Below are 27,020 nucleotides of genomic sequence, written 5' to 3'. Positions count from 1 at the left end.
TACTATATAACCTACTATACAACCTACTATACAACCTACTATACAACCTACTATATAACCTACTATACAACCTACTATACAACCTACTATACAACTTACTATACAACTTACTATACAACTTACTATACAACTTACTACGTAACCTACTATATAACTTACTATACAACCTGTAATATCAACCTACAATATCAACCAACAATATATCAACCTACTATAAAATAGATTTGTCATTTACCACGCAAAACTTCTCATCTTCCTTGTCTTCTTTAGACATTAAATCTATTGCTTCAAATCAAAGTAATATTCTTATAACAAATACCAACCAATATAAAGAATTGCCTTATAACTAACCAACCTACCAACTACCTCTTAATAAAGACTCAGTCTATATATTTTAACATAGTCTATTTACTTATACTTTACTACCTATCAACTATAGTAAGAAAGACAAGTATTAGTATAGTGTACTACTTATTCTTATAAAAAGTCTAAGTCTATAAAAGGCTTTCAAGCTTCGAATTTTGCCTGGCACTATAAGCTAAAGCATCTTAATATTGCTTATAACAAAGAGAGCAAAAAGACTAGAAAAGTCAAGTCAACTATATCAAATACACTACCATAAGATTTCTTCAATACTAGAAAAAGCCTTACAACTTTAGAAAGTCAAAAACGCATACGACAAAATACAATTACCAAATTTGACGAAAATAAAGCTTATACAAAGGTTTTAAGCTTTATAATCGACAATAACCTTTCTTTCAATATTCTAAATTCAGAATCTTTTAAAGACTTGTTAAATTATTACAATAAGTCTACGCCTATAATCAACTGTTACAAAATTAAGACTATACTTAACAGTGCATATAATAATGCATTATCAACCTTTAACAACTAATTACAGCAAAATATCAAATCAAATAGCCAATTTTCAATAATCTTTGATATATAGACTTCAAAAGTTTCTTCAAATCAATACCTTGGAATTATACTTAGTTATATTGATTTAACATTTAACTTGAATTACAAGTTAATTAGCTTTGACAAATTATTTAAAGCCTATTTAGGCTTATATATATTTAACAAAGTCAATTCTATATTAAATCAATACTCAAGCCTACAAATCGACAATATATTTAGCATTATACAAGATAATGCAAGCAATAACAACACCTTTATTGATTCCTTTAAAAAGGCTTATAATAGCCTTTGAAATAAAGAATTTACTAATGATATTCACTATGCAGCACATATAATCAACCTTGTTGCAAGCAATATATTACGCAACTATTTACAAAGCTCTTCTACATCAACTACCACTACTTTTACTTTAAGAATTTGACAACTAGCAACAATACTTAAATATAACTTTGAACCAAAAAAGCTATTTACTAAAGGAATTGCTAAGTATAAAAATAAAGGTATTATACCTGCAAATTACAATACTATGCAAATTCCTTTAGATAATACTACACGTTAGAATTCAACATACTATATAATTAAAGCTACACTTAAGCTTAAAAAGCTATTGATATACGTCTTGAAAAACACTAAAAATGACAAATTTCAACAACATATACTAAGTCCTACTAAATAGACTATACTATACAAATTAAGCCTTATATTCGAAGTTTTTGTCAAGCCTACAATCAAATTACAAGGCCAAATTTACACTACTTTAAACCACACCTTACTACACATATATAAAATATACAACAAGCTTAACAACCTTATAAAAGGTTACAAAGCAAAAAGCCAAAGAAAACCAAACGACAACTATTATAATAGCTTTATATTAGCTATTAAGTCTAGCCTTGAAAAGCTAGATAAATACTTTCCACAACACCCTTTACCAAATATCTTTAAAAGATATAAGCCTTACTTTATAAGTATAGCTTTAGACTCTAGGCTTAAGCTTACACACTTTGAAGAAAATAGCTTACTGCACTTTTACCTTACTATTATACAAAACATAAAGACTTTGTTTAAATACAAATATAACAAAATAAAAGCTAAATTAAATCAACTAAATACAACTTTAACAAGTTAGCTTTCTCTCAACAAATTAAACAATAATATATACAATGCTACTTCAAAAGAAGACAACTCTTCAAATTCAGACAACTTTTACACTCAAGGCAATAAGAATAAAGATAAATATATTGCTTATTTTAACAAAAGCAATATACCTTCAAAAATGCACCCTTTAGACTACTAGAAGCATAATAGCTATAAGTATCTAGTACTTGCTATACTAGCTAGACAATACCTAGCTATTCTAGCAACCTCAGCTTCTATAGAAAGCACTTTTTCTATTGGAAGTAATATTATAACAAAGTCACAAAATCGGCTAAGTTTAGAAACTGCAAAACAGCTTATACTATTAAAAAGCTGGAATTTAAAAGATTTAAAAGAGCTTGAAAAAGCTAAGGAAAATGAAGAAAATGAAAATATCTAGGTTATATTTGTACTTAAGTTATTCTTGTATTTAAATTAGATTTGCATTTAAGTTATACTTGTATTTAAGTTAGATTTGTATTTAAGTTATATATAATTAGTATTGTTTACTTTATAGTACGTGACTAATTTAGTCAGTCACTTAGTTAGTCTTAGTCATTTCTAGTCAGTCTTAGTCACTATACTGACTAACTAGACTTAGTCTTAGTCACTATACTAACTGACTAAATTAGTCTTAGTCACAGTACTGACTGACTGACTAAGACTAATTACCAACCCTAGGAATTAGTAGACTTACCAAAAGGCTGTAATGTCCTAGGAGGGCGTTAGGTATACAAGTTAAAAACCAACGCAAATAATGAAGTTATAAAGTATAAAGCCTATTGGGTAGTACAAGGTTTTAACCAAATACTAGGTATTGACTACCTAGAGACCTTTAGTACTACCTATAGACTTAAATCTTACAGGCTAATCTTCCTACTAGCTATATACCTTAATTGGTCAATGCTACAATATAACGTTAAAAATGCCTTTGTGCATGCAGACGTTGATAAAGAAATATATGTAATATAGCCTATAGGCTTTGAAAAAGGAAGTAAAGTGTGCAAATTAAATAAAGCACTCTATGGGTTAAAACAGTTACCAAGGCTTTGGTATAAGCATTTAAAGGATGTATTACTAAAGCTAGGATTTATTACTTTACCTTATGACAAAGGTGTTTTTATCTATCCAAAATTTCAAATTATACTTTGCTGTTATGTAGATAACCTAATTGCTGCAGGTTTTACTAACAATTTAATATGCAAAGTAATGAATATTGCGTCTAAATATATAAAATTACAAGAAATTGGTAAACCTTTAATATTCTTAGGCATTGAAATGGAATTTATTAAAGGCTAATTAATTACGTTACACTAAACAAAATATACACACAACTTAATTGAAAGGTTTGAAAAATCGTATATATCAAAATATACTACACCTTTTGAAGCAGGTTTAAAGCTGGAAAAATCAAAATACTAGGCAAATGCAAAAGAAATCAAGGCTTTCTAACAACAAATTAGTGCCTTACTATACCTAGCCTTAAAAACCAGGCCAGATATAGCATTTGCAGTAAATCAATGCTTAAAATTTATGAGTAATCTGAATAAAATCCACTTAAAAGCCTTAGATAGGATATGGGGTTACTTGAATTTAAAACCTGACTTGGGACTGCACTATACAAACAAAGACCTACCTAAATTAATAGGGTATTCTGACGCGTCTTAGGCTGACGATTGAATTGAAAGATGCAGTAGTATTGAGTATATATATTACCTTGGATGAAATAATCCAATTAGTTGGTACTGTATAGTACAAAAAACAATTGCGTTAAGTATTTGCAAAGCTAAATATATGGCTTTAAACGACTTTAGAAAAGAGGCTGTATGCTTATACAACCTATTAAACTGTATGATTACTAGGTTATGTATTTAAAGTATTACGTTAAATATACCTATATTAATTACAGACTCTAAATTAGCTTAAGCATTTGCTGAAAATCCTGAGTTTTACAGAAGGACTAAGCATATTGACTTAATATTCCACTATATATGTCAATTAATAAATGAAAAAAGGATAATATTGACTTACTGTAAGTCAAAAGACAATAATGCAGACTTATTTACAAAGGGTGTTCTACGCGAACAATTTGAAAAATTCACACAAGTCATTGGACTTAAAGAAGTCAACTAAATAAAATATGCAATTATAAGGTATACACTATGCATATAAGCAAATAAAAGTCATAACTATAAAGATAACTTGCTAATAAGGCATACAATGGATTAAAATTATCTACAAACCTACTATATACCTTAAAGAGAAGTATAAAGATTACTTGATAAGTCTAACTTCAAACCTATATATTAAGGTAACTACAATAGTGATGACTAAGCTGTTTGCTAATTAAGCATTATAAGTGACGTATTTATAGGTCTACAAAGTAGCTAAGTTACGTGATAACTCCTTACCTTATAATTTGCATTTGAGTCAAAAAGACTTTCCTGTCAAAGACAACCCTAACCCTAAGGATAGGGTAGCCTAGCAAGTCCAGGGTAGCCTAGCAAGTCTAGGGTAGCCTGGCAAGTCTAGGGTAACCTTGCAAGTATAGGGTAGGTGCAGAAAATCAAACTACCTAAAACCTTCAAACCCTGCTAAACCACTTAATACGTATCACTACCTTGTAAGTGTGTGATCTACGTATTACTACTGATTCAAACAATTGGATCCTACAGACCCGGTCTGATTAGCCGATCTGAGGTATCAAGTTGTTTAATCTAGTAGATTAAGTAAAGCAAAAAGACTAAATTTCTACTATATAGTTAGCTAGAATAGCCGCTTGACTTTGGTGAAATAATAATCATCATCCACATAATACAACTAGTCTTCTGCACCTTACTTGCCTACCTTACTTCCTATCTTACTATTGCTTACAGCAGTACTTCTACTAGTTGAATACTTTGCTTTCACAACCTACCTCTTTGGTCACAACCTAACCTTTTGACTAATAGATTTTGAACAACCTAATAGAGTCGATTTATTTGGCAACATTGATAAGTCTATGCATGCACTAGCTAGCTACCTCTTACAACTAGCCACCTTATTTTTAGCCAACATGCTTTACATTACCACCCTACCACTTTATTTCAACGCGTATTGCTTTTATATTTTGATCTAGTATTTACCTACTTTGACTACTCCTAGGCTAATTCAAAGCCTTTAATTTGATTACCATAGCTAAATATACCGAAAATGACCTCTAAGCTGCTATTTCTGCCGTTTAAAATAGCTGCCCTATTTGCAAAGCTGCCTGCAATTACAAAATTCCACGCATTACTTTAAAAAACCAATTAAAAAAGGCTAAATCACGCAAAAATGCCAATTCTTACAAGATAAGGCTTTCTATCGATCAAGAAGCTAAGCTAGCCAAATAGGCTCTAATCTAGGGTCAATTAGGCTTTCCACTTAGCCATGCCTAGATCTAAGATTTTGCAAGCTAGATCCTCTATGCAGGAGGAGACTTATAGCTACTTGGAAAGCACTAGATGCAACACTTTTTGCAACAAAATCTAAAAGTCAAGACGCTTCCAAGTAAGCAGATAGATTCTAAGCATGCAAATGCTGCATTTGCTAAGGAAATACAGGCTTGGTTTAACCACATTAAAGCTATTCTAGAGATCCAAGGTATTCTTAGAGAAGATACATAGAATATAGATAAGTCTAGGATTATGGAAGGTCTAGAGATTAATGGCTTGGTTGTTAGGTTTTCAAGCTTCAAGAGAATTCTCTTAAAAACTCTAATTAAGCGTATTTAGACTTTATTTATTAAGTATATCAGCGCAAATGAAAGCTTTCTATATCTTTTGGTTATCTTCTCTGGAAAGACAGTTTAAGCGCAATAGATTTCTAACAATATAGACCTATTTGATAGCTAGAAGTTTATTAGTATAAAAAATGGTTAGACTTTTAACTAGATTGCATTAGACTAGCTTAAAGATATCTTTATTCTAAGATCCTAACAACCAGTCTCTTGCATAAGGCTTTTGATTGTTGATAGCTATAAAAGTCATGTCAAAGATAATTTCATATAGAGTTGCTTCTAGAATACCATATATTTGGTTTTCTTACTACCTTACTACTCTTATCTTCTTTAGCTACTTAATCTTTCCATCTTCTCTCTCTTAAAGCAAGCATATTGCAAAAAGCTTTATAATCTAGCTATCTAGTCAAACTCAATGCTAATTAGAAAGCAAAACGTCCTTATCTGCCTTAAAAAGGCCTAGAAACTTGCTCTTACACTAAAGAATATTCAGTCTAGGTAGAAAGCTACTAGCTTATAGCTACAAAACCTACAAAAGCTACTCTAAAGCTAGCTATTACTTCTCAAAAAGCAAGAGAAGTCCTAGGCTTTAGCTATAGCATCCTAAGATACTTAAATGCTTCCAGCTACTTAGCCAATCTAGTCAATCAACTCTTAGGTTAGTATTGCAACTCTATATTGTAGGCAAAAGATTCAGCAATATAGACAAAGATTTCCAACCAAGGCTAAGACACATTTAAAGGACAGGCTTTTGCTTAGAAAGGCTAGGAAAAGTCTTAATGACAAGAACTTCTAGATTGCCAGCTAGCAGCGTGAAATTAAGGCTTTACAGGCTATAATTAAACATTTACAGCCATAGAAAAAAAAGAAGGTTAAGATAGATCTAAATAACCGCTTTATTAAAATCAAAGCAATCATAAAAGCTAAGATCCAAGTCTAGACGTTAGGTATAGTCACTAAGGATACTAAGGATTATGTATTTAAAGAGATGTGCTTTCAATTCTAGATGGATATATGTAAATAGCTTCATTTTTAGGTAGTCTAGGTAGGTATAGGTTAGCTAAATCTAGATCTAGAAGGTGGTTGGTTATAAGGGGTGGTTGGTTAGTACATGCATAGTCTTATGGAACAACTGCTTTCTAAATATTTAGAAAAGCAAATATACGTATGTATTACTAATAATATACCCCCTCAACTTCAGTCAATATTGACTGACAATAAGCTAGCCAATCTAAGCGACTAGATTAAAAAGATTAAAGCTTGTAATACCAAGCAAGTCTAGGTATTAACAACCAAGTCAAATTCTATATACAAAGCTAACTTTGTAATAGACACTGCTGCAGAAGCTTACGTTATAAGTGATAAATTACTATTTTAGACAATGCAAGAGTGTAAGACTATAGTTAGTTAAGGCAGGGCAAAAACCCTAGAAATTACAAGGTATGGAAATGTATATATAGCCTGGCAAGTCTAGGGTAGCCTTGCAAGTACAAGGTAGGTGCAGAAGACTAGTTGTATTGTGTGGTTGATGATTTTACCAAAGTTAGCCGGCTAATCTAACTGACTATATAGTAAACATTTAGTCTTCTTGCTTTACTTAATCTACTAGATCAAACAACTTGATACCTTGGATTGGCTAATTAGACTAGGTCTGTAGGATCTGATTGTTTGAATCAGTAGTAATACATAGATTACACACTTACAAGGTGGTGATACGTATCAAGTGGTTTTGCAGGGTTTGAAAGTTTTAGATAGTTTGATTTTCTGCACTTACTCTGTACTTGCAAGGTTACCCTAGACTTGCAAGGCTACCCTGGACTTGCAGGGCTACCCTAGACTTGCAGGGCTACCCTGTCCTTAGGGTTAGGGTTGCCTTTGGCAGGAAAGTCCTTTAGGCTTCAAATGCCAATTATAAGGTAAGGATAAATCACGTGACTTAGCTACTTTGTAGGCTTATAAATAAGTCATATGTGATGCTTAATCAGCAAACCGCTTAGTTATCACTATTGTGGTTGCCTTAATATATAAGTTTGAAGTTAGATTATCAAGTAATCTTTATACAATACAACTAGTCTTTTACACCTTACTTGCCTACCGTACTTTTTGCCTTTCTACTGCGTAAAGCAGTATTTTCACTAGTTGAATACTTTACTTCCACAACCTACCTCTTTGGTCACAACCTAACCTTTTGAGAATCGACTGAGTCACAATAAACTAAAAGATTCAGCAGTTTCGGCACCACGTGCCGAAACCTTCGTGCTCCGCGCCTTATAAGTCCTGCTGCAATAGTGCTCCACTTACACTATGGTATCTCAGGATTCTTACAAACCTTTATGCTAAGGTCTGATTATTTCTGTCTTTATCTCACGTGTAGATGTGCTCTGTGTACAAATACAACAAGGTTCTAAAGGGGTGGAGGGTGGTAGTCTGATCTGAAGTGCCTGAACTGATGTCGGGGTTTCCCATGGGTTGTTCCAGGAGGGCTTTCGGGAAGTCAACGGAAACGCGGGTCTCCCATTCCCTTGTTCCTTCCCCCCACCTGACTCGCAATCTTGTCTGTTAGGCGTTTTAGTCTGAGGACTGTGCCAAGCCACGACATTGGTTGACTGGCGGAAAAGTAGACAGGCTTAGGGACTACTTTAGCGTCAACTTCCCTAACAGCAACGAAGGCCCCGGCAGGGAGGCAGGGCTGGCTTCTCGGCGGCGGACGACACCTTCACGGTGCCCCTGATGGACGCGGACTTTCAGCTCCTCGCGAGCGACCCGCTAAAGGCAAAGTCAACGGTCGTGAACAAGGTCGAGCTGGGCGAGGGCAGCCGGCGTATCCATGCGGCTAAGGGCCAAGAGTGGGTGAGTCGCAGCATTCTCGACATCGTAGGGTAGTTCTCGCACCCGCTTGAGGCACGCTGAGCCGGCTGTCTGCTGCACGCCAGGTTCACCCTAGGCTTCGACCAGCTAGTGGCGCTGCTAAGCAAGACGGGCCTTGTCAGGGACGTCATTGCCTCTCCCAAGTCGATGAACGACGAGGACCTCATAGCAAGAGTCTGATCGTATTACAGGCAAGCAATTGCCCGTGTCGGTCGCAGTCATGGTAAGGGAGATGTTGGCACCATCGTTGACGACAAAGCTTCGGGGGGTGGTCATGATCTCGGATCGTGGATGTGCCTGAGTTAATTATGGTATACAGGGGCGACGCATTTCGAGACTCGTTGTTTTGGTTTTTGGCTATCCCTGTCTGTGCTGCCACTATGATCAACCAAGTCTCTCTTCTTTTGAAACAGTTGTTTATCTCGAGGCTTTTGAGTAGGCATTTGACAGATCGACTTTGCTGTGCAGGTGCTGGTTTGGTCAAGACGTGTTGATGTAGATTGTGTTGGATCGTCTGGCGTTTGTGGAAGGATGGGACGACTGCACGCTTTGTAGCTAGCAGTGGCACCATGGAGGGAGAAAGAAACGGAGAGAGCTTGCCGGCTCTTTTACTTGTAGATGGGGAGGAATGTGTGTTATTTGAACCACTGCCTCCGCGAGCGTGGAATGGAAGCACAAGCGACAGTCACCGTTGCCCTGTCCTCCATCAAACGGAGAGCTAGAAGTTTCTGCCTAAGTACCTGGAAAATGGAGTTCCTCCGTTGCAGGAATAATATCCTGTACTCATTGATGCAGGTAAGTAATGCCCCACCAGTTTAGTAGCCGTTGGTGGGAGAAGGTTTCACAAAAGAAAAAGAGTCAGCAGCTTTCATTCACTTCGTCATCCTTCCACCCAAGTAATTTCTGCTAACGTATGTCTCAAGTTGCTGGGAGGGCACATTCTGTCAATAACTCACCGATCTGGAATCCCTTTCTCTTACCCTTCTTTGCGCTTCTCTTCAAATGGTTCATGTTCCCAGTGACCTAGACCTGTTCTATAGAATGTGTTCGGCTGTCGTGCAGCTTTCGTTCCAGTCATGTTTACTCTCCCTGCATTGCATGTCCTGAGTTAAACTCCCGCGTAGGCCGTGGCCTGTGTACTGTGTAGTGAACTGTCTCAACTTGCCAATTGCACACCACCAAATGCATTGGCCACAGTAACAAGGTATAGGCCGCCCAATTTAACGATCATTCTCCCTAGCAGCTCTGCAACCCCCAAGTAACCAACCTACCCACCAAGTTCTCCCAAATCAACCCAGCTGCCCACAGACAATCTTTTGCCTCGACATAGCCGCCTCCCTATTAGCCCCCTCATGGACCGCGACATCAACCTAGCCAACGGTAAGATGGGTCCCAGAGATGTCCTCCCCGAGTCACTGGAGCTCACCCATCTTCTCTCGCCCGTGTACTTCGACAGGTTTCGGTTCTTCGATATAATACGGAAGATACTGTGCTGGGACACGGCAGTGGGTTAGAATGGTGGCAAAACATCGGGTTTCGAGGCTGCATGTCGCGCCCAATGGGGCAGACAAGGCCAACGAGGAGTGCTGCGGGAGGGTCATGCCTGACTCTCCAGAGGGCTCTTCCGGCTAGTGAGCTGGTATAGGACAGTCACTAACCTGATAGTGTTGTATCATTAGCGCGGCCGAGGAATCCACAACCAGCTCAGCCCAATCGAGTACCTTGGCGGAATGGAAGATCCCAACGCTATCCATCTGCAAGACTTCTCTGTAAACTTGAGAGCTTGACCTAGGAAATACAACAACGTCAGCTGCCTTCCTCTTCCACCGATTTTACAACCTAGTGTTGGGCCTGCGGTAGAAACAAGTGAGCAGGACCTGGAGATGCTGGTCAATATCGTGGAACCCTTCCAAATGCTGCGTCGGTATCGCGGAGGATAACATCCGCCATGCCAGGAGGCGCTTCCACGTGGAAGCTTAGTCTGGAAGAGGTGATGAGGTACCGGCGTGGAGAACAGAGGTAGAGAGGTGTGGGAAGGCTGTGGACGAGTAGGAGGCTGCTTGGGGTAGGTAGGTGGTTGGTCTTGCTTTGGGATAGAGGGGATGGAAGCTGATGGGATTTGAGCTGATACTAGAGTAGGAGTTAAAGGAAATAAATACATTGCGATACCTTGATGAGAGAGGCGCAAGTAGGGTGTGGTTGCTATGTCGTACCTTACCTTCCCAGGTATCTATCTCCACAGAAAGTTCTATCTGTCAAGGTATGTCTCTATCCACTCGCAAGGGCCATATCTCCTCCCTGTTGTGACCTGCATCTCTACTGGGAGGAGAGTGCGCGACCAGGGGGTGGCTGACCGGTTGAATTGGACCAGACTCGACCGGATAATGCCGTCGCAGCGGGAGTTGATCGGGAATAACCTCGGGGCAGTGCCAGCATTGATCCATCCTGGAGCCGAACCTTCAGCCCGAGGGTGAGTCAGTAGGTTACCACCTGAGACCCGAAAAGCGGCGTCGGCGATCATTTAACGATGTATTCAACTGCATGCAAGGGGGTGTACGGAATCTGGGGCCTTTGGGAGGGCGGCAGCCTCGGGGGGGAGGGCATGGGTTGATTTGGAAGGGATGAATGAATGAGGTGGCGGGGAACTTCTGGGTCATGTCTGGACCTAAATGCGTTATCTAGGAGCAGCGGCCATTCCTCAAGTGGTCAAAAGATCCCGGACACTCATCCCCCAGCCGCTCGGGGTCCTATTGGAGGTTCTGCAGTCGATCTCGTCGAGCATCGCGAGAAGCCGCCTTCGCCGAGAACGAGCGGTAATGACCTGATTTGAATGCCACATTACCGGATTTGCTTGGGAGCGAATCTCGCTGAGAGGGTACCGATATTCCGAGCTGTCGCTAGCAAGGTTAAGGCCCTGCGCCTCAAGCTCGCCGACGTCCAGCAAGGGGTACGAGCTCGGGCTGAAGCTCCACCGCGAGAAGGCCTTCCTGACCACGTCCATCGCCGCCTATGCCTTCCGTAGCACAATACCTCGCGGGTCATGCGCCGAAAATATTGGCAGGGAGATGATATTTGCATCCTATGACCCTCAAGGCAGCCTTCCCGTGCTTCGTCACTCTAACTGCGTGGCCTTGCTGATGATGGCCCTGCCTTTTCTTTTTACCATCAAGCTACAATATCCCTTGACTCTTGACAATGTCTAGCTCAAGGGCGAGGATTCGGTAAATTAGCTCATTGCCTATCTCATTAGCTCATTAGCTCATTACCTAGCTGATTTGCTCCTAGTTCATTTGCTCATGGTTCATTTGCTCATAGCTCATGTTCATGGTTTAGTTGCTCATGGTTTAAGCTCGTGGCTCATTTGCTCATATCTTTAAGAATGCACTATGAATTTTATGTAAGTCGACATCTCAACTCCTATACAGGATGCTATCCGTTAGGTGAGCCAACCGTCAGTTTCCATTCCCTAGGCATCGATACGCATGGCCCAAACAGTTCTCAACGTTCTGGTCGAGCCAAACCCGTGGCTTAACTCCAGTTCTGTGGTCAAAGGCCTGAATACTACCTGCTAGGAATGGATACCAGTCACGCATTCCATGGCTTTTCAATTTAGGATCCCTGTCTCTTTTCTCCGGCGGCCAGGGCTTCGAGGTGGTCACTAGCTAGTTCATCGGTGTCGTATCGATGGTCTCGCATATCATTAGGTGGTTGCGGGGCAGAAGAGAGCCAGGAGGATGAGCTGTGCCCTGACGAAAGTGAGGAGGATGGATGTGGAAAAGGCATTTCCATCCCAGATTTGTAGTGATCGGGCCATAGAGAATGGATGAGAAGTTGGAAATCCCGCCAAGCAGGCCTGTATTCCCGACGTGTAGACACCACGCTGATGAACAAAGTACAAGTCTCCGAGGGCGAACGCTGTCGAGACGATAAGTAAGGACGCTTGTTCCGCGAGCAGGCTGAGACGATGGGGCCTGAAGCACCAGCAATGAGGAGCTAGTAGCCTGATATCAAGGTGATACAGCCGATATGGACATTCATTGTCGAATCGATCAGCCACAGTTAAACTTCTGACAATAGCCCTACGAATTTCTAGGCTAAATCAACCTAATATCCCTCTCTATGGCCAGTTCGAACCCCCTTGCAGCCTCCCGCCCGAAAAGTCTACCAACCCCGACCCTCTCAAATCCATCCATTACCTTGTCGCTCCGTCGCAAGAACAGCACCAGAAATGCTTGGTGGATTGGCAGCACAAACCCCAAACCGAATGCTCCAGCACTGACACGCTTAGTTGAAACAAGCAGCGCGAGAATTACGGGACCGGGGCTGAAAGCGGCGTCGTCCTGGAACTCCGGATGCTCCAACGAGGCCCAGCCAGCAATAATATTCCGCTCCCCCGGCACCACCACCGCTTGCTGCTTCTCGGCGCCTATGCTCCTCGCGGGATGGCCGGTCACATCTGTAGCCAAGTAAAAGCTGGCCTCATCCTGAAAGTAGCTTCCGATTAAAACGGGTTGCAGCCGTCCCAAGGCATGCAAGACAAAATTTCCTTCCACGTGTCTTCTGTCAGACGATGTGCTCTCTATCGAGTTTGGCAGTTGAATTGTTGTGGCGTCTGCCTCTGCAGCAGCAGATGCCTGACCTGGCAGAGAGAGGAGGTGAAAAGGTTGGTCGGAGATTTTCGCTGTTCCAGTGAAAACGCAGTTGATGATCCTTAAGTCCCTCGCTTAGAACGGCATGTCTGTTTCTTCGGATTCGAAGGGGTCGATCAGCATTTGTCGCTCCCGGCAAGGCCAGATTACAGGCGTATCAATAGACGCCCAAGTCCATGTGGGGAAATTATCGAATCGGCGGGGAGTTCCAGGGTATGATTTCTCCCAAAGTAGGCCTTGGTGGAGGTCACGCCTCCAAAGTCCAGCGACGCAGTCATCCTTTATGTGCAAAGCCTTTTGAAACTCTGTGGCTACCCCGCCAAGAGCTATAATCCGATCTTCCTGGGGCCGCGAAAGCTTGAGCTTGCAGTACTGCTCGACGATATCTTCCCAGGCAGAATAGACTCCCTCAGTGTTGTAGAACTCCAAGCCCATCGATGCTTTGAAAGATAGCTCTATGTTTGATCGCTTTGTCAAATCACGTTCTACCGCTTCACCATGTTGGTTTATCGGGCTTTCGTCGGGGCATCGGCATTGGAGATATACGCCAGATGGGGTGAAGCAGACAATCCGCCGGCTGAGGATCCATTCTTGGAAGACCCATCCGCGCGACAATACCTCGGCGTTACTTGTATGTCTCCTGTAGTCCTTGTCCAGAAAGGACGCAGAGTTTTGGGGGTATACATAGAAATGACCGTTCTGCCCTCCCTGCCTGTTGTGATACGGGAGCCTGGCCATTGGCAGCGATTCCAGTAGCAGGTGTTGTTGCGATATTTTTAGGCCGTCGATCTGGGGAATGTTGATTGCGCTCACAGTGAATTCGGCGTTCTGGTAGTAGTCACTCATCTTCAACGACTCTTCCTTCCAATCGTCAGCCACGTCCTGGATAATGCAGAGGCTGTCGATCCACGCATATTTGATGCCGAGAAGGGCCGCAAGCTCAAATAGATCTTGGAAAAGCTTTGATAGTCCCCCAAAACCAGTGCCCGAGAGTCGTTCCTGGTAGCTTGCTGTAGTTGTTGCCGTCTTGAGCGTTTCAGTGTGCATCCAGCGGTGGCTGAGACATATGTAGGGCCCAAGCTTTCCATTGGTCTCCTCGAGGTTAATCTGAAGCGCAATGGAGCCCGACTGGGGTGCGTCTGGATACAACGCTTGGGTAGAGGGCTACTGGATGAGTCAATCTTCTTGTGACCCGACAAATCTCGAGAGCAACGGTCATGGTTCATAGTGCCTGCAGACCAGGTCCTGATCAACTCCGCGCAGTCGTTGAGCGAGGTGCAGTCGAAATAGCGGTGGGGGACATCTCCACTATCCGCCGCTGGAGTGTCTGTTGAGGCAGATCAGCCCAAAGCCTAAGCCTGAGATTCCAGACAGCAGCATAAGTCCATTACTAAAATACTCACCTGAGTCGGCAGCGACGTGAAAAGTGCAACTTTTGAGTTCATAACTCTGAAGCGTCATATCTGGCGTGGGGCTTGAAGACAGTGACGCGTACATCCGTCGAGCCTGTAGAGGGTTGGTGATATCACCTCCTTGAGTTCTGTATTCGAGGTGTACCCATAATTCGGTTTCATCTCCGGCTGGTAGTTGAATTCCGTTCCCAAGACAGGAAACAATCAATCCGCAAAATGAGCAGCCATCTTGGGCTGCAGTTTGGATAGGTTTGAACGGAAATGTGATGCAGTGATAAGGGATAAGGGAGAAGCTAGAGATGTCAAATTGTTGGCATGTGGGACAGAGATCCATCTTCGTTAGCACAGGCTTCAGTGGTTCTTTTTTTTTTTTGTCACAAAGAAAAAGTGAAGGAAAAGGAAAACTCAGGGAAGGCAGTTACATAAGACTATGCATGTACTAACCGACCACCCCCTATAACCAACCACCTTCCAGATCTGGATTTAGCTAACCTATACCTACCTAGACTACCCAAAAATGAAGCTATTTACATATATCTACCTAGAATTGAAAGCACATCTCTTCAAATACGTAATCTTTAGTATCCTTAGTAACTATACCTAACGTCTAGACTTGGCCTTTATGATTGCTTCGATTCTAATAAAGCAGTTATTTGGATCTATCTTAACCTTCTTCTTTTTCTATGGCTGTAAATGTTTAATTATAGCCTGTAAAGCCTTAATTTCACACTGCTAGCTAGCAATCTAGAAGTTCTTGTCATCAAGACTTTTCCTAGCCTTTCTAAGCAAAAGCCTATCCTCTAAATGTGTCCTAGCCTTGGTTGGAAACCTTTGTCTATATTGCTAAATCTTTTGCCTACAATGTAAAGTTGCAATACTAATCTAGGAGTTGATTGACTAGATTAGCTAAGTAGCTAGAAGCATCTAAGTATCTTAAGATGCTATAGCTAAAGCCTAGGACTTCTCTTGCTTTTTGGAAAGTAATAGCTAGCTTTAGAGTAGCTTTTGTAGGTTTTGTAGCTACAAGCCAGTAGCTTTCTACTTAGACTGAATATTCCTTAGTGTAAAAGCAAGTTTCTAGGCCTTTTCAAGGCAGATAAAGATGTTTTGCTTTCCAATTAGCATTGAGTCTAACTAGATGGCTAGATTATAAAGCTTTTTGCAATATGCTTGCTTTAAGGGAGAGAAGATAGAAAGATTAAGTAGCTAAAAAAGATAAGAGCAGTAAGGTAGTAAGAAAACCAAATATATAGTATTCTAAAAGCAACTCTACATAAAATCATCTGTAACATAACTTCCATAGCCATCAACAATCAAAAGCCTTGCGCAAGAGACTAGTAGTTAGAATCCTAGAATAAAGATATCTTCAAGCTAGTCTAACGCAATCTAGTTGAAAGTCTAACCATTTTTCATACTAATAAACTTCTAGCCATCAAATAGGTCTATATTGTCAGGAATCTATTGCGCTTAAACTGTCTTTCTAGAAAAGATAACCAAAGGATGTAAAAAGCTTCTATTTGCACTGATACACTCAATAAATAAAGTCTAAATACACTCAATTAGAGTTTTCAAGAGGATTCTCTTAAGGCTTAAGAACCCAACAACCAAGCCATTAATCCCTAGACCTTCTATAATCCTAGACTTATCCATATTCCATATATCTTCTTCAAGAATACCTTGGATCTCTAGAATAGCCTTAATTTGGTCAAACCAAGCCTGTATTTCCTTAGCAGATGCAGCATTTGCATGCTTAGAATCCATCTGCTTACTTAGAAGCGTCTTGACTTCTAGATTTCGTTGCAAAAAGTGTTGCATCTAGTGCTTTCCAAGTAGCTATAAGTCTCCTCCTACGTGGAAGATCCAGCCTGCAAAATCCCAGATCTAGGCATAGCTAAGTAGAAAGCCTAATTAACCCTAGATCAGAGCCCATTTGGCTAGCTTAGCTTCCTAATCGATAGAAAGCCTCATCTTGTAAGAATTGGCATCTTTGCGTGATTCAGCCCCTTTTAATCGGTCCCCCAAAGTAGTGCGTAGAATTCCGTAATCGCAGGCAGCTTTGCAAATAGGGCAGCCATTTTAAACGGCAGAAATAGCAGCTTGGAGGTCATTTTCGGTATATTTGGCCATGGTAATCGAATTAAAGGCTTTGAATTAGCCTAGGAGTAGTCAAAGTAGGTAAATACTAGATCAAAATATAGAAGCAATACGCGTTGGAATGAAGTGGTAGGGTGGTGGTGTAAGGCGCGTTGGCCAAAAATGGGGTGGCCGGTTGTAGGGGGTGGCCGGCTAGTGGGTGCACGGACTTAGGTAGGCTGTGGTTTTGGGGGCGGAGTTCCACCTATCCCTGTCCGTGGCGTTTCAAATTTTCAAGTTAACTGGATGAACAGGCGCAATTGGTCAGAGCACTCTAGGCAGCCACCGCTGGTTGACCGAAAGGAAAAATTTTTCACCTCGTGATTCCAGCTATATTAAGTAGCAATCCCGTTTCTTCAAGCTGGAGCGAAACCGACTTCTGCTGTCTTCCATCAGGCTCGTTAGTGCCATCATGCCAGACACCACCGAATCAGAGTTCACAAGCCGATATTCATCATCTTTATCAGCCACCAGACCTGGTTTCTTGGCCAAGCTAGTCATCCGCACCATCTAGCTGTTCTGCCTTGTGGCCAAGCTTCTCAATTTATTAATACCATATGGCCGTCCTGTTGCTGAGGGCAACAGTGCCATGCTAGCAGCCCTTCAAACGTTCGACAGCCTGAAAGCGAAGACTATTGGACTGCAGCGTTCTCTTATTCTACTTTGTATTGCCAAATGTATTTCACACTGGTGGATGACACGCAAAGGAAATCCGATTTGGAATCAAGGGTACATCAGCAAGCTCAAGATTGTCTCCGTTGGGGGAACAGGTGTATTGCAATTGGGTGCTGCGATCGCCTTCTTTACGACTATTGAAGGGCTTGTCAACAACTGCTACCAGCAACCAGTCATCTCCAATTACCTGGCCAACCTAAGCAACCAACCCAAACCAAAAAATGGGAGGGTGGATCCCCTGGTAATGTTTATGGATGGCAACGACAACAGAGCCCGACTGTTGTTGATGAGTTCGATCGGATGCGCTATCGTGAAAGTTGGCCCCTTGCTCTTTCAAAGGGTTATCGCTTCCAAATGGAGATACTCCAGCCCAGCCAAAACACCGACAGTCTTGCCTATTAGTAACGTAGATAGGCTCGACGACACAGAAAACCGCCTACACTCTGGACCACTTGCCGAAGAATACGACAGGTGGCAAGAGAGAAGCTCCCGTCGAGTCGCACAGCGGACTGCCAACAGCCAGATCATTGTCGTCACGGCCTCTTATCCTCCAAGGATCGAACCAGAGGGGTCCATTATTCCGTCACCTGCTACTCTGGGAACGCAAGAGCAGCTCCGGTTTCACGAAAGCCTACTCTCTTGGACACAGGTTGACCACAAATCAATTCGGATCCTGTTTGTCAGCTTCGGCATATTGCAAACTACGCTCGCCATTCTGCAAATTATTCGACTCATTATACTTGCTCAACCAGGGGCCAGAGGGTTAAACTCATGTGGAGGGTAAGGTTAATCCAGTTTCACGATCGTTGCTGCGGAAACTCACTACATGTACCAGACCATACTGACCAAAATTTTGCAGAGTCCACTGCACCCTAAGTTTTCTGGGCCTTGTACCTTGGATACCGCTTCTCTTTGTCATATACTCCTTCATTCCGCGTCGAGTTCCTCTGGAGCAACAGGTTGTTGGGAAAGTCAATGTTTTCCATCTCTTAGTCTTGGGTCTCGTCATTGGTTACATCTTTACCATTATCACAACACATTCACTTATACACAGGCAATCCCGGCTTGCCAGACCCTATTTATTTCTGGCCAATTTCCACCGTCACCATTCTTGTTCTCGCGCTAATCAGCCTGATTTATCTTCCTCCTCTTCTCGCTTTTTTTGTTTTATGCGGTATCGCTACTCAGATGATATTGTCTAATCGCCTACGTGTGGTAGCGCTTGGCGTGAAACTAGGAACAGCCGTATGTCTTTTCATTCTTCTCTCTACATAGGGATCTTGTCGATGAGTGTTACAGACCGCGGCCCGGGCTAATTGAATCCCGGGCACCCCACGCTTAGGGCCTGGGAAAGCCCGGGGCTGAAGCGGGGGCTGCGGGATCAGCGTGATCGGCGTAAGCGCTGAGCCCGATTGGGGATTCCTTTAGTAATTAGTACTGTCCTGCTCTGCGGCGTAGGAAGGTCCAGCTGGCCCGGTCGGCCGGGTCCGAGGGGGTCCCCGCAGGGGCCGCGAAGGGATCGCAGAGTAGCCCTGAGTTAAAGGGCGAGGTGGTCTGCCCGAAGGTTTACGGGGGCAGGCCTTAATAGAAGTTTTGACTGCGAGACACCTTCCGACAATTCCGTACCCGATTTACTAGTGATACTCTTTCGTGCGTTTTATTCATATCTTATATTCTTGCTATGGATTTACTTTACCTATAATTGCGTAATAGATCTCTCTCTTGTTCTAAGTGGTAGAAAAACCATTTGTAATTAGTATTTAACGCCGTGAGCGGATTTCAAGAAATAACATTCGCATATCTATAACTCTTTTCCCCCTTAAACCGTTGTTTTATAAGTCAAGTGCAAATCTTCTACTACCCTAGATCCGTTGCAGTTAACTAACTAGGCTTTAGTTAGACTTCTACAAACCCACATAGGCGGGGACGCCTAGAGAGGTCTAGGTGTGACACAGAATAGCGGTGAAACGCGTAGGACACAGAAACAACACCGTAAATCCTTTGAATTGCCTTGCACAGACCCTGGCAAAACACAACCACGGGGCGGAACTAGGCTTCGTAGGTGCAATGCGTATGTCCTCCCCGGAACGTGAAAACCGCGGATGTGGGGCCGAGTGTGGGGTTTAAGATTTACAAGCTATTATGCGTAGAGCAGTGAAACGAAAAACGAAATGTGGGGTACGAGTGACAGATAGAGGAGAAGTGGGGTGGGAGTGCGGCAATCAACCTACCACTGCCACACAGCTCATGGATTTAAAACATCAACATCAAGGAACTATAAAAATTTGCGTGCCATCTATTAATTTCCAAAACTTGATTCCGCCCCCAGTAGGTACAAAACCAGACAGTTGGAAAGGCTACGATGACGATCCTCCTACACAACGATGTCCAGTCCGCGGCGAATAGACATGGACATGCGGACTCTCAAGCTACGAGAAGGCGTCCAATCAAGGTCGGGGCCATCTCAGCTTGCCAAAGTGACCGGCTCGATTCGATGTTGCAGATGCTCTCAGGCCCTATCGAGGTCGATGCAATCGTTGGTGACTACCTCGCTGAACTGAACCTTGCCTGGCATGCCATGCAATACGAAGCAGACCCCACTGCCGGTTACGACAAAGGGTTCCTGAAAGCGTTCAAACTAGCATCTTCCAAGATCGGCGAGAGGTTCAGAGCCGGCAAACCCATCAAATTCGCCGTGAACGCCGGTGCTTTGAACCCCATCGCCCTCGCAAAGGACCTGAGGCAGTTCCTCGATAGCGAGCTGGGTGATGAAGGCAAGAAGTTGAAGATCGCGTATATCTCCGGTGACAACATCCTTCCCCAGCTGGAGCGCGATAATGTGCGGGCCGCACTGCAACACTTTACGGAAAAGGAAGCCACTTACGACGCATGGCGCAAGGACAAGACGGAGGTTGTGGCCAATGTGTATATCGGCCAGTGGGGCATTGTGAAAGCGCTGCGGGACGGCGCAGATATTGTCATCACCGGACGATCCACCGACGCGAGCACACTTCAGGCACTTTCCAGTTGGTGGCACGGGTGGGAAGAAACGGACTACGACAAAATCGCATCTGCACTAGTCACGGGACATCTCGTGGAGTGCGGCACTTATGTGGTAATTAGATTCAAATCCCCATCCCCATCCCACAGGTATGCGATGCAGAAGGCTTACATCTTTCTTCTAGACAGGAGGTAACTTCGGCGGATTTAAAGCCATGGGTGATAGCTACATCAATCTCGCGTTCCCTATTGCCGAGATCGCCGCCGATGGCAGCTCGGTGATCACCAAGCAACCAGGCTAGAATGGGATGGTGACCATTGACACTGTCCGAAGCCAGCTGCTCTATGAAATCCAAGGCCGGTATTACTTCAACCCCGACTGCATTGCCGACCTGCGCACCGCCCAACTCAGCCCAGATGGAAAAGACAGAGTCTCCCTCCATGGAGTCAAAGGTCTGCCCCCGCCCGAGACGCTGAAGGCCTCCGTCCAGTCATACGGCGGTTTCCAAGCCGAGGTCAACGCTCTCGCCATCGGCTTGGACGTGGACGAGAAGGCCGAGTCTTGGAAGCGAATGAGCGAGGCCATTCTCCGCTCCAAGGAACGGCTGGAAAAGGGGGAGTACTCCCGCTTTGCCATCCAATGCATTGGGCGAGCACAGCCAAACCCACAGGACCAGAACGCCGCCACGGCGCACGTCCGGGTCATGGCACAGGCTCCGAAGGCGGAGACCCTCTCCGCCGACAACTTCATGAACCCCATCATCGAAAACCTCATCTCTGGCTTCCCCGGGTTCACCCCGGACATGGAGTATCTCCGCACTAGCCTCCCCAAGCCCTACATGACCTACTTCCCGGGCCTGATCTCGAGATACGCACTTGAAGAAGTTGCTGTGCATACCCTAGACGGCGTGGAGCCTACCCTGGTCCCGCATCCCAAGAAGACTCTGTCTCCCGCGCAGGTTCCCAGACAGGAGAACTACGAGCCAGCCGACGCGGTAGATCTGGCTTCCTTCGGAGAAACCATTGAGATCCCGATCGGCTACCAGATCTTCGCCCGGTCCGGCGACAAAGGCGCCAATGTCAACGTGGCGTTCTTCCCGCAATCCGACTCCCGGGAGGAGTGGGACTGGCTGCGGTCGTTCCTGTCGACTGCTAGGTTGATGGAGATGATGGGGCATGATGCCAAGGATGTGGTGAGGTGCGAGCGGGTGGAGTTCCCGAACGTGCATGCGGTACATTTTGTGCTGGTGGGGATCTTGGGCGATGGGGTGAACTGTACGACGCGGCCTGATGCCTTGGGCAAGGGAATGGCGGAGTATCTTAGGGCTAAATACGTCCCGTTCCCGAAGAAGTTGTATCGTGGATACGAGCAGAGAATTTGAATAATGGGTGGAGAGTTGAAAGAGAATGCGTTGTGATTACTCTTTGTTGCGGATTTTATACACTCTATACCACCCAGTCCTTTAACTTTGAAAAGGTGACCCTTTATAATGTTGCAAGAATATGTTGTTTTGCTCATCCGAGCATATATCCGAGCATATCAGAGGAGGCTTATTACATCTCAAGGCTTACATCTTCAAGAGTGCGCCTCGGGTATTTGGACCTAGCTTGGCCCTCCAGACCTTATGCTCATTCAGAATGAACATCTCTCCCTCCGGTCCAAAGCAGAAATTCCCGACCTGTGCATCGGGAAGGTAGATTTTCCCTATCAACACGCCCCCCGGAGACCAAACATGAATCCCATCGCCACATCCGCTATAAACGTTTCCCGCCGTGTCGCACTTGATACCGTCCGGAAAGCCCACGTCTGCCATGGCAAACAAATGCTTGTTCGCGAGGAACGGCGAGCCGTGCCTAAAGATAACATCGTACGCGTATCTGCAGTCCGTCAGCGCAAAAAAACCAAGGTTGGAAGAGAAGTCAGTCCCACCGGGCAAGGAAGAAACTTACATCGTGGCAGGCCGCAACGGGTCATAGGTCCCATCACCGTGGCCCGCGTCTGTGTCTGTGACGTAGACCGTCTTTTCATCCGGCGCGAAGCAGATCCCGTTTGGTCTGCCCAAGCCGTCTGCCACGACTCTAATATCACCCGACCTGGGGTCGAATCGATACACCTGGTTCGGCAGCTCCGGCCTGGGTCGTATGCCGAGTTCGGCGCCGTAGATCGGATCCGTGAACCATATCGACCCGTCGGAGTGGACGACAACGTCGTTTACCGAGTTGAACGGTTTGCCGTGGTAGTTGTCGACGAGGACGGTGGTCTGGTATGGGGCTCTGGGTTCCATGTAGACCAGGGCGCTCTTGACGCTGTGGTCACCCATCACGCAGAAGATAAACCCGTCCCTGTAATTCACCCCCCCGTTGGCCATGGCCATCTCGCGGATCTCGATGTCCTCGGTGTTGAACTTTCCATCTCGTCTCCACGCTCTCGTCATGGATAGACACTTCATGCCATTCTTGATGAAGATGTTGCTTGTGAAGAAGTATTCATCGGTTGACGGTATATAGATGCCAGCCTCATGTGCGAATGGGTAGTCTTGATTTTCAAGGATCACCTCCAGCTCCGGGCTGACGCCTAGGACGTCTAGGAAGGTGTCGTCGTAGATAATGAAACCACCTCCTTGAAGCGATGCCTTGGGGTCGAAGAACGACTTATGGTCCCCGGTGGAGGATGAAGCTGCGTTTTGGAGTCGAGGATACCGCTGAGAAAATGAGGTTAGGTGCACGCAATGACTACGGAGCACGGGTGGAGAGGGAGATAATTACTTGGCAAAGGTCTGGGAGAGACATGGCAGGCTATCGGAACAATGCAGAGCGCTTATAATCCTCGGATATCAAAATAGCATCTGTAGCTAGCCGGGACGCGCGGTATTCAAGGGTGCGCGCAGTGGCGGTTTCGCTGGGAGAGAAAACGGAGAAGATACCTTACTATGTAATCCGTAGAGTGCAGAAGCTCCTAACCAACCAAACCATACTTACGGGCGCCCGCTCCACCTTGAGATTGTGTGGTGGGGTGAAGTTGGAGCCAGCTATCATGTGGGCGTTGGCGGGGCTTACAGTTCAATTACCCCGCAGCCACTAGGGCGCAGCATGTGGGGGCTAGACATGTCAAGAGGTCGGCAGTTCAGGGCCGGCCCATATCTTCATTTGCTTTGTTTGTATTCATCATTTTGTCTTCTTCGGTCCCATTTCCAGATCAGATCTAGATCATGATGTCGCCACTGACCAGCGCTGCCCCTAACGGCAGTCCCCTCAAGCCGATCCAGATCCCAGCCCTCGGCCTCGGCACCTTCGAAGCCGCCGCCGACGATGCCGGCCGCTGTGCTCGTGCCGTCTCGCACGCCCTGCGAACCGGCTATCGACACATCGACACGGCCGCCGCCTACGGGTGCGAGGCAGAGGTCGGCGAGGGGATCCGCGATAGCGGCATCCCGCGGGGAGATATCTTCCTGTGCACGAAGTTCTGGCAGCAGTGGCACGCTCCCGAGGACGTGGCGAGGAGCCTGGATGAGAGCCTCGCCCGCCTGCAGACCAGCTACGTTGATCTGTACCTCATGCACTGGCCGCTGGCGTTTGAGCGCACCGACGACTACGAGATCAGGACTCGTGAGGATGGGAAGCCGGTGGTCAATGAGGAACTGTCGTCGAACCATGAACCAACGTGGCGGGCAATGGAAGAGCTGGTGAGAAGAGGGAAGACAAGAGCGATTGGGGTGTCAAACTTCAACGTCGAGCAATTGAAGAAGCTCTTGAGCTTTGCCAGAATTAAGCCGGTTTGCAACCAGGTGGAGGCCCATCCGTGGCTGCCGCAGAAGGAATTGCTGGAGTTTTGTCGCGAGAACGATATTGCCTTTGTGGCATACTCTCCATTGGGGAGCCAGAGCGGCCCGAAAACGATGCACACTCTGACGGCGCGTTTACTTGAAGACGAGACGGTACGTTTGAGGCCTCGAGATCCTGCAAACAAACTTTCACGGCTGATTTTGAGCACAGGTTGTGGAAGTTGCTCATCGACTGAAGACTGGGCCGGCACAGGTCCTACTGGCTTGGGCAAGTAAGTACACCTCGGGTCGCTACGTTATAATCACCTGCTGACGTGGTACAGTTCAAAGAGGCACCGTGGCAATTCCAAAATCAAGCAATCCGAAGAGAATTGATGACAATCTTAAGGGTGAGTGAGCCTGATTCTTATTCGACGTCTCATACTAAGCAAGTAGCAGTGATCGAGTTGGGGAAGAAAGACTTTGATTTGATTGATCAGATTACAGTTCGGGATCCTTTGAAGCGAAATCGGTTGGTCAATTTTGACACCGTATGGGGTGTGAATTGTTTTGGGGATGAGTAGGCAAGGGTTGGCACAGCACCTCCGAGGGAGTAAATCGGTGAGAATCTAGAGGTGGGAAATATTGGTGTAGCAAAGCCGTTTGGCGGCTACATTGCCACAACCCTATACAAGTGCCAATATTCCTAATACGCATCCGAAAATTTCCATAGGGCACTGCCCATTCTAGATGAGACTACAAGGAAGTCAGTACTACCTTTTTTTGCAGGGTCCTCATCTAGAGAGCCTTTCCCAAACCCATACATCATCCAGAAACAGGGCCCATGTCCGGGTCACTTCTGCGGCGAGCGAGGTGGTTCCCTGGTAAGCGCTGTCCACTTCTTGGAAAAGATTTTGCAGGCTGTTCATTATGGGTCTTTCTTCTCCAGCCGCATTGGCTGCCCGAATCCCAGAACCCAGTCATTCTTCTGAACCACGGATGTTCGCGCATGGCCGCCATGTGGTACCACTGGGTGCTGTGCCTTGGCTGCGACTTTGTAGTCATCCGGCAGGATGGGAAGAGATGGTGGACTTCCTCGATCAGCTGGGCATCGACTGCATTATATTCTTCGGCAAGGCCACATCTGGCACGGTTGGCCAAGCCCTTGCTGCAAAACACCCACCCCGAATGCATTTGCACATTCATTACCTGCTTATCGCCAACCATACTCCCCCTCAAGTCATTGAGATGTTAGCTATTAAGCAAAGTTTATGGCTCAAAGCCGTCATAAAGCTGAGGGTACATGGGTGATATGAGGCTCTTCATTGCTGCCATGATGTCCGCCGCTTCCCTGCCCAAAGACGGTGGGATCGTCGATAAGTACAAGTATCTACTAATAAGAGACCTTGACGCAATCTACTACAACGTAAGCAACTGGCATAATGCCCAAAACTTTCCTGATGTTCGGGATGTAATAGCTCTTTCCGCGGCTGTGATAAAGTTGAGTCTATATGTTATAAGATATCCTGGCCGAAGACAGTCAAGTTCCGGTACGGAGACAAGCGCCCCTCCTGACAGCACTGCTAGGCAGCCCTCAACACGTTTACGACGTACAGCTACGTCTTGTTCCAATGTCAAGTGCGGCTGGACCTTGAGCTGACGGACTAGGAGGAGCTCATTGCTAGCGCGACCTTCCTCCTACGGCCAAAGTACATGCTCGTGTGCAAGACGGTGTACCAACCCCGGTCGTTGTCTACACTGGCGAGAGGCGTTCAACCTTGCGTCGCTGCTCAATCTGTCGTACGTGGCTGGCTTTAGCCTGCCTCTCTCCTCGCCCAGGCTTGCGGCACCTCACATGGCTCTTGCTCAGAACCGATCCAGGTCACCTCTAGCCGGGCCTCGACAAGGAGCCCTTCTTGGACACCCTCCGCCAAATTCAACCCCTCCTCTGAATTCGGCACGGATCTAGCTAGCCAGGGCGTTCTGTCTCGACTTCTGAACTGTATGCTGGAGCCGTTCCGTCTTAGGTGACAGCTTTGAGGCATACACATGGCTGCATATTCCTCGCCACGGAAGCGCAACAGCGTGGCTCCAAGAGCAGAAAAGATGGCAACGCTAGAGCTCGAGGCTGCGTTTCCCACCGCGAAGCTATCCAATTACCAGAACCAAAGATGACCAATCCCGATCCCGCACGGCCAGTGGCGACAGAGATTGTGTATCCTGGTGAACCCGGAGCGAACACGCTGTAGTGGTAAGAGGTCGATTAACACCTGAGGAAATACCCTTCAAACCGTTATTTTCTTCGTGGAAATTCTGCAGTGCTGCAGCCAGCTGTCTGGCTACAGCACATTCGCCTCAGAATGCAGCTCGTGCACCTGCGACCGCTAAGGAATCACCCGCAAGAGAACCAGGCCCTCCTCGACTGCAGAAACTCGGACTTGTGCTCCAGCTCAGATGATGGCTCCCTGAGCCCCAGAACGAGCCTGCATCGCTTCTCGGTCCTCCTGCTTGAGCGCACCTAGAAGATGTGCTGGCTGCGGCTTTGACTGCGCCTTGCGTAATCCCTGCCACGCTCAAGGTCCTCAAGGTTCTCATCGAGGAGCTGCTCTCGGTCTTGGGCGTCCAGACCGCCACTAAGGCCGCTGCTACCGCTGCAACTGAGTTTGCAGACGCTGACGAGGTTGGTGTGGCACTGCAGAGCGTAGAG

The 27,020-nt window shown here is 45.2% G+C and overlaps 7 protein-coding genes across 7 annotated transcripts; 5 read left to right on the top strand and 2 right to left on the bottom strand.

The window, feature by feature from the left end:
• Positions 1–463: 463 nt before the first annotated feature.
• QBC33DRAFT_601630 (uncharacterized protein) lies at positions 464–970 on the top strand (the record flags this gene model as incomplete). The annotated part of the gene is made up of 2 exons (XM_060432117.1): positions 464–594; positions 640–970. Coding segments are annotated over 2 exons (387 nt in total), but the record flags the coding sequence as incomplete, so codon positions are not given.
• Positions 971–7,717: 6,747 nt separating this feature from the next.
• QBC33DRAFT_519565 (uncharacterized protein) lies at positions 7,718–8,863 on the top strand (the record flags this gene model as incomplete). The annotated part of the gene is made up of 4 exons (XM_060426301.1): positions 7,718–7,731; positions 8,132–8,156; positions 8,477–8,665; positions 8,771–8,863. 4 exons carry the CDS (start codon positions 7,718–7,720, stop codon positions 8,861–8,863), a joined length of 321 nt encoding a protein of 106 aa, XP_060278691.1.
• A 3,914-nt stretch (positions 8,864–12,777) lies between these two features.
• QBC33DRAFT_581742 (uncharacterized protein) lies at positions 12,778–14,793 on the bottom strand (the record flags this gene model as incomplete). The annotated part of the gene is made up of 5 exons (XM_060431283.1): positions 12,778–13,317; positions 13,483–13,772; positions 14,028–14,342; positions 14,480–14,659; positions 14,736–14,793. The coding sequence occupies 5 exons, from the start codon at positions 14,791–14,793 to the stop codon at positions 12,778–12,780; spliced, it is 1,383 nt and encodes a 460-aa protein (XP_060278690.1).
• A 2,431-nt stretch (positions 14,794–17,224) lies between these two features.
• QBC33DRAFT_551957 (uncharacterized protein) lies at positions 17,225–19,116 on the top strand. Its single transcript, XM_060429253.1, has 2 exons — positions 17,225–18,332; positions 18,412–19,116. Exons 1-2 carry the CDS (start codon positions 17,467–17,469, stop codon positions 18,752–18,754), a joined length of 1,209 nt encoding a protein of 402 aa, XP_060278689.1. The 5' UTR covers positions 17,225–17,466; the 3' UTR covers positions 18,755–19,116.
• A 798-nt stretch (positions 19,117–19,914) lies between these two features.
• On the top strand, positions 19,915–21,934 carry QBC33DRAFT_563800 (DUF1446-domain-containing protein; the record flags this gene model as incomplete). The annotated part of the gene is made up of 3 exons (XM_060430308.1): positions 19,915–20,667; positions 20,738–20,830; positions 20,891–21,934. The coding sequence occupies 3 exons, from the start codon at positions 19,915–19,917 to the stop codon at positions 21,932–21,934; spliced, it is 1,890 nt and encodes a 629-aa protein (XP_060278688.1).
• Positions 21,935–22,120: 186 nt separating this feature from the next.
• QBC33DRAFT_601620 (uncharacterized protein) lies at positions 22,121–23,421 on the bottom strand (the record flags this gene model as incomplete). Its single annotated transcript, XM_060432116.1, has 3 exons — positions 23,319–23,421; positions 22,503–23,254; positions 22,121–22,430 (listed from the first exon to the last, which is right to left on the bottom strand). Exons 1-3 carry the CDS (start codon positions 23,340–23,342, stop codon positions 22,121–22,123), a joined length of 1,086 nt encoding a protein of 361 aa, XP_060278687.1. The 5' UTR covers positions 23,343–23,421.
• Positions 23,422–23,764: 343 nt separating this feature from the next.
• Positions 23,765–24,897, top strand: QBC33DRAFT_461360 (aldo/keto reductase-like protein; the record flags this gene model as incomplete). The annotated part of the gene is made up of 4 exons (XM_060425026.1): positions 23,765–24,487; positions 24,546–24,606; positions 24,658–24,723; positions 24,773–24,897. 4 exons carry the CDS (start codon positions 23,765–23,767, stop codon positions 24,895–24,897), a joined length of 975 nt encoding a protein of 324 aa, XP_060278686.1.
• Positions 24,898–27,020: the final 2,123 nt, after the last annotated feature.

Source organism: Phialemonium atrogriseum (assembly GCF_030411735.1).
Source record: "Phialemonium atrogriseum strain 8032-3 unplaced genomic scaffold QBC33scaffold_41, whole genome shotgun sequence".
Taxonomy (NCBI): Eukaryota; Fungi; Ascomycota; class Sordariomycetes; order Cephalothecales; family Cephalothecaceae; genus Phialemonium; species Phialemonium atrogriseum.
The sequence above is the reverse complement of the archived record's forward strand: the minus strand, read 5'-3'. Positions and strand labels throughout refer to the sequence as shown.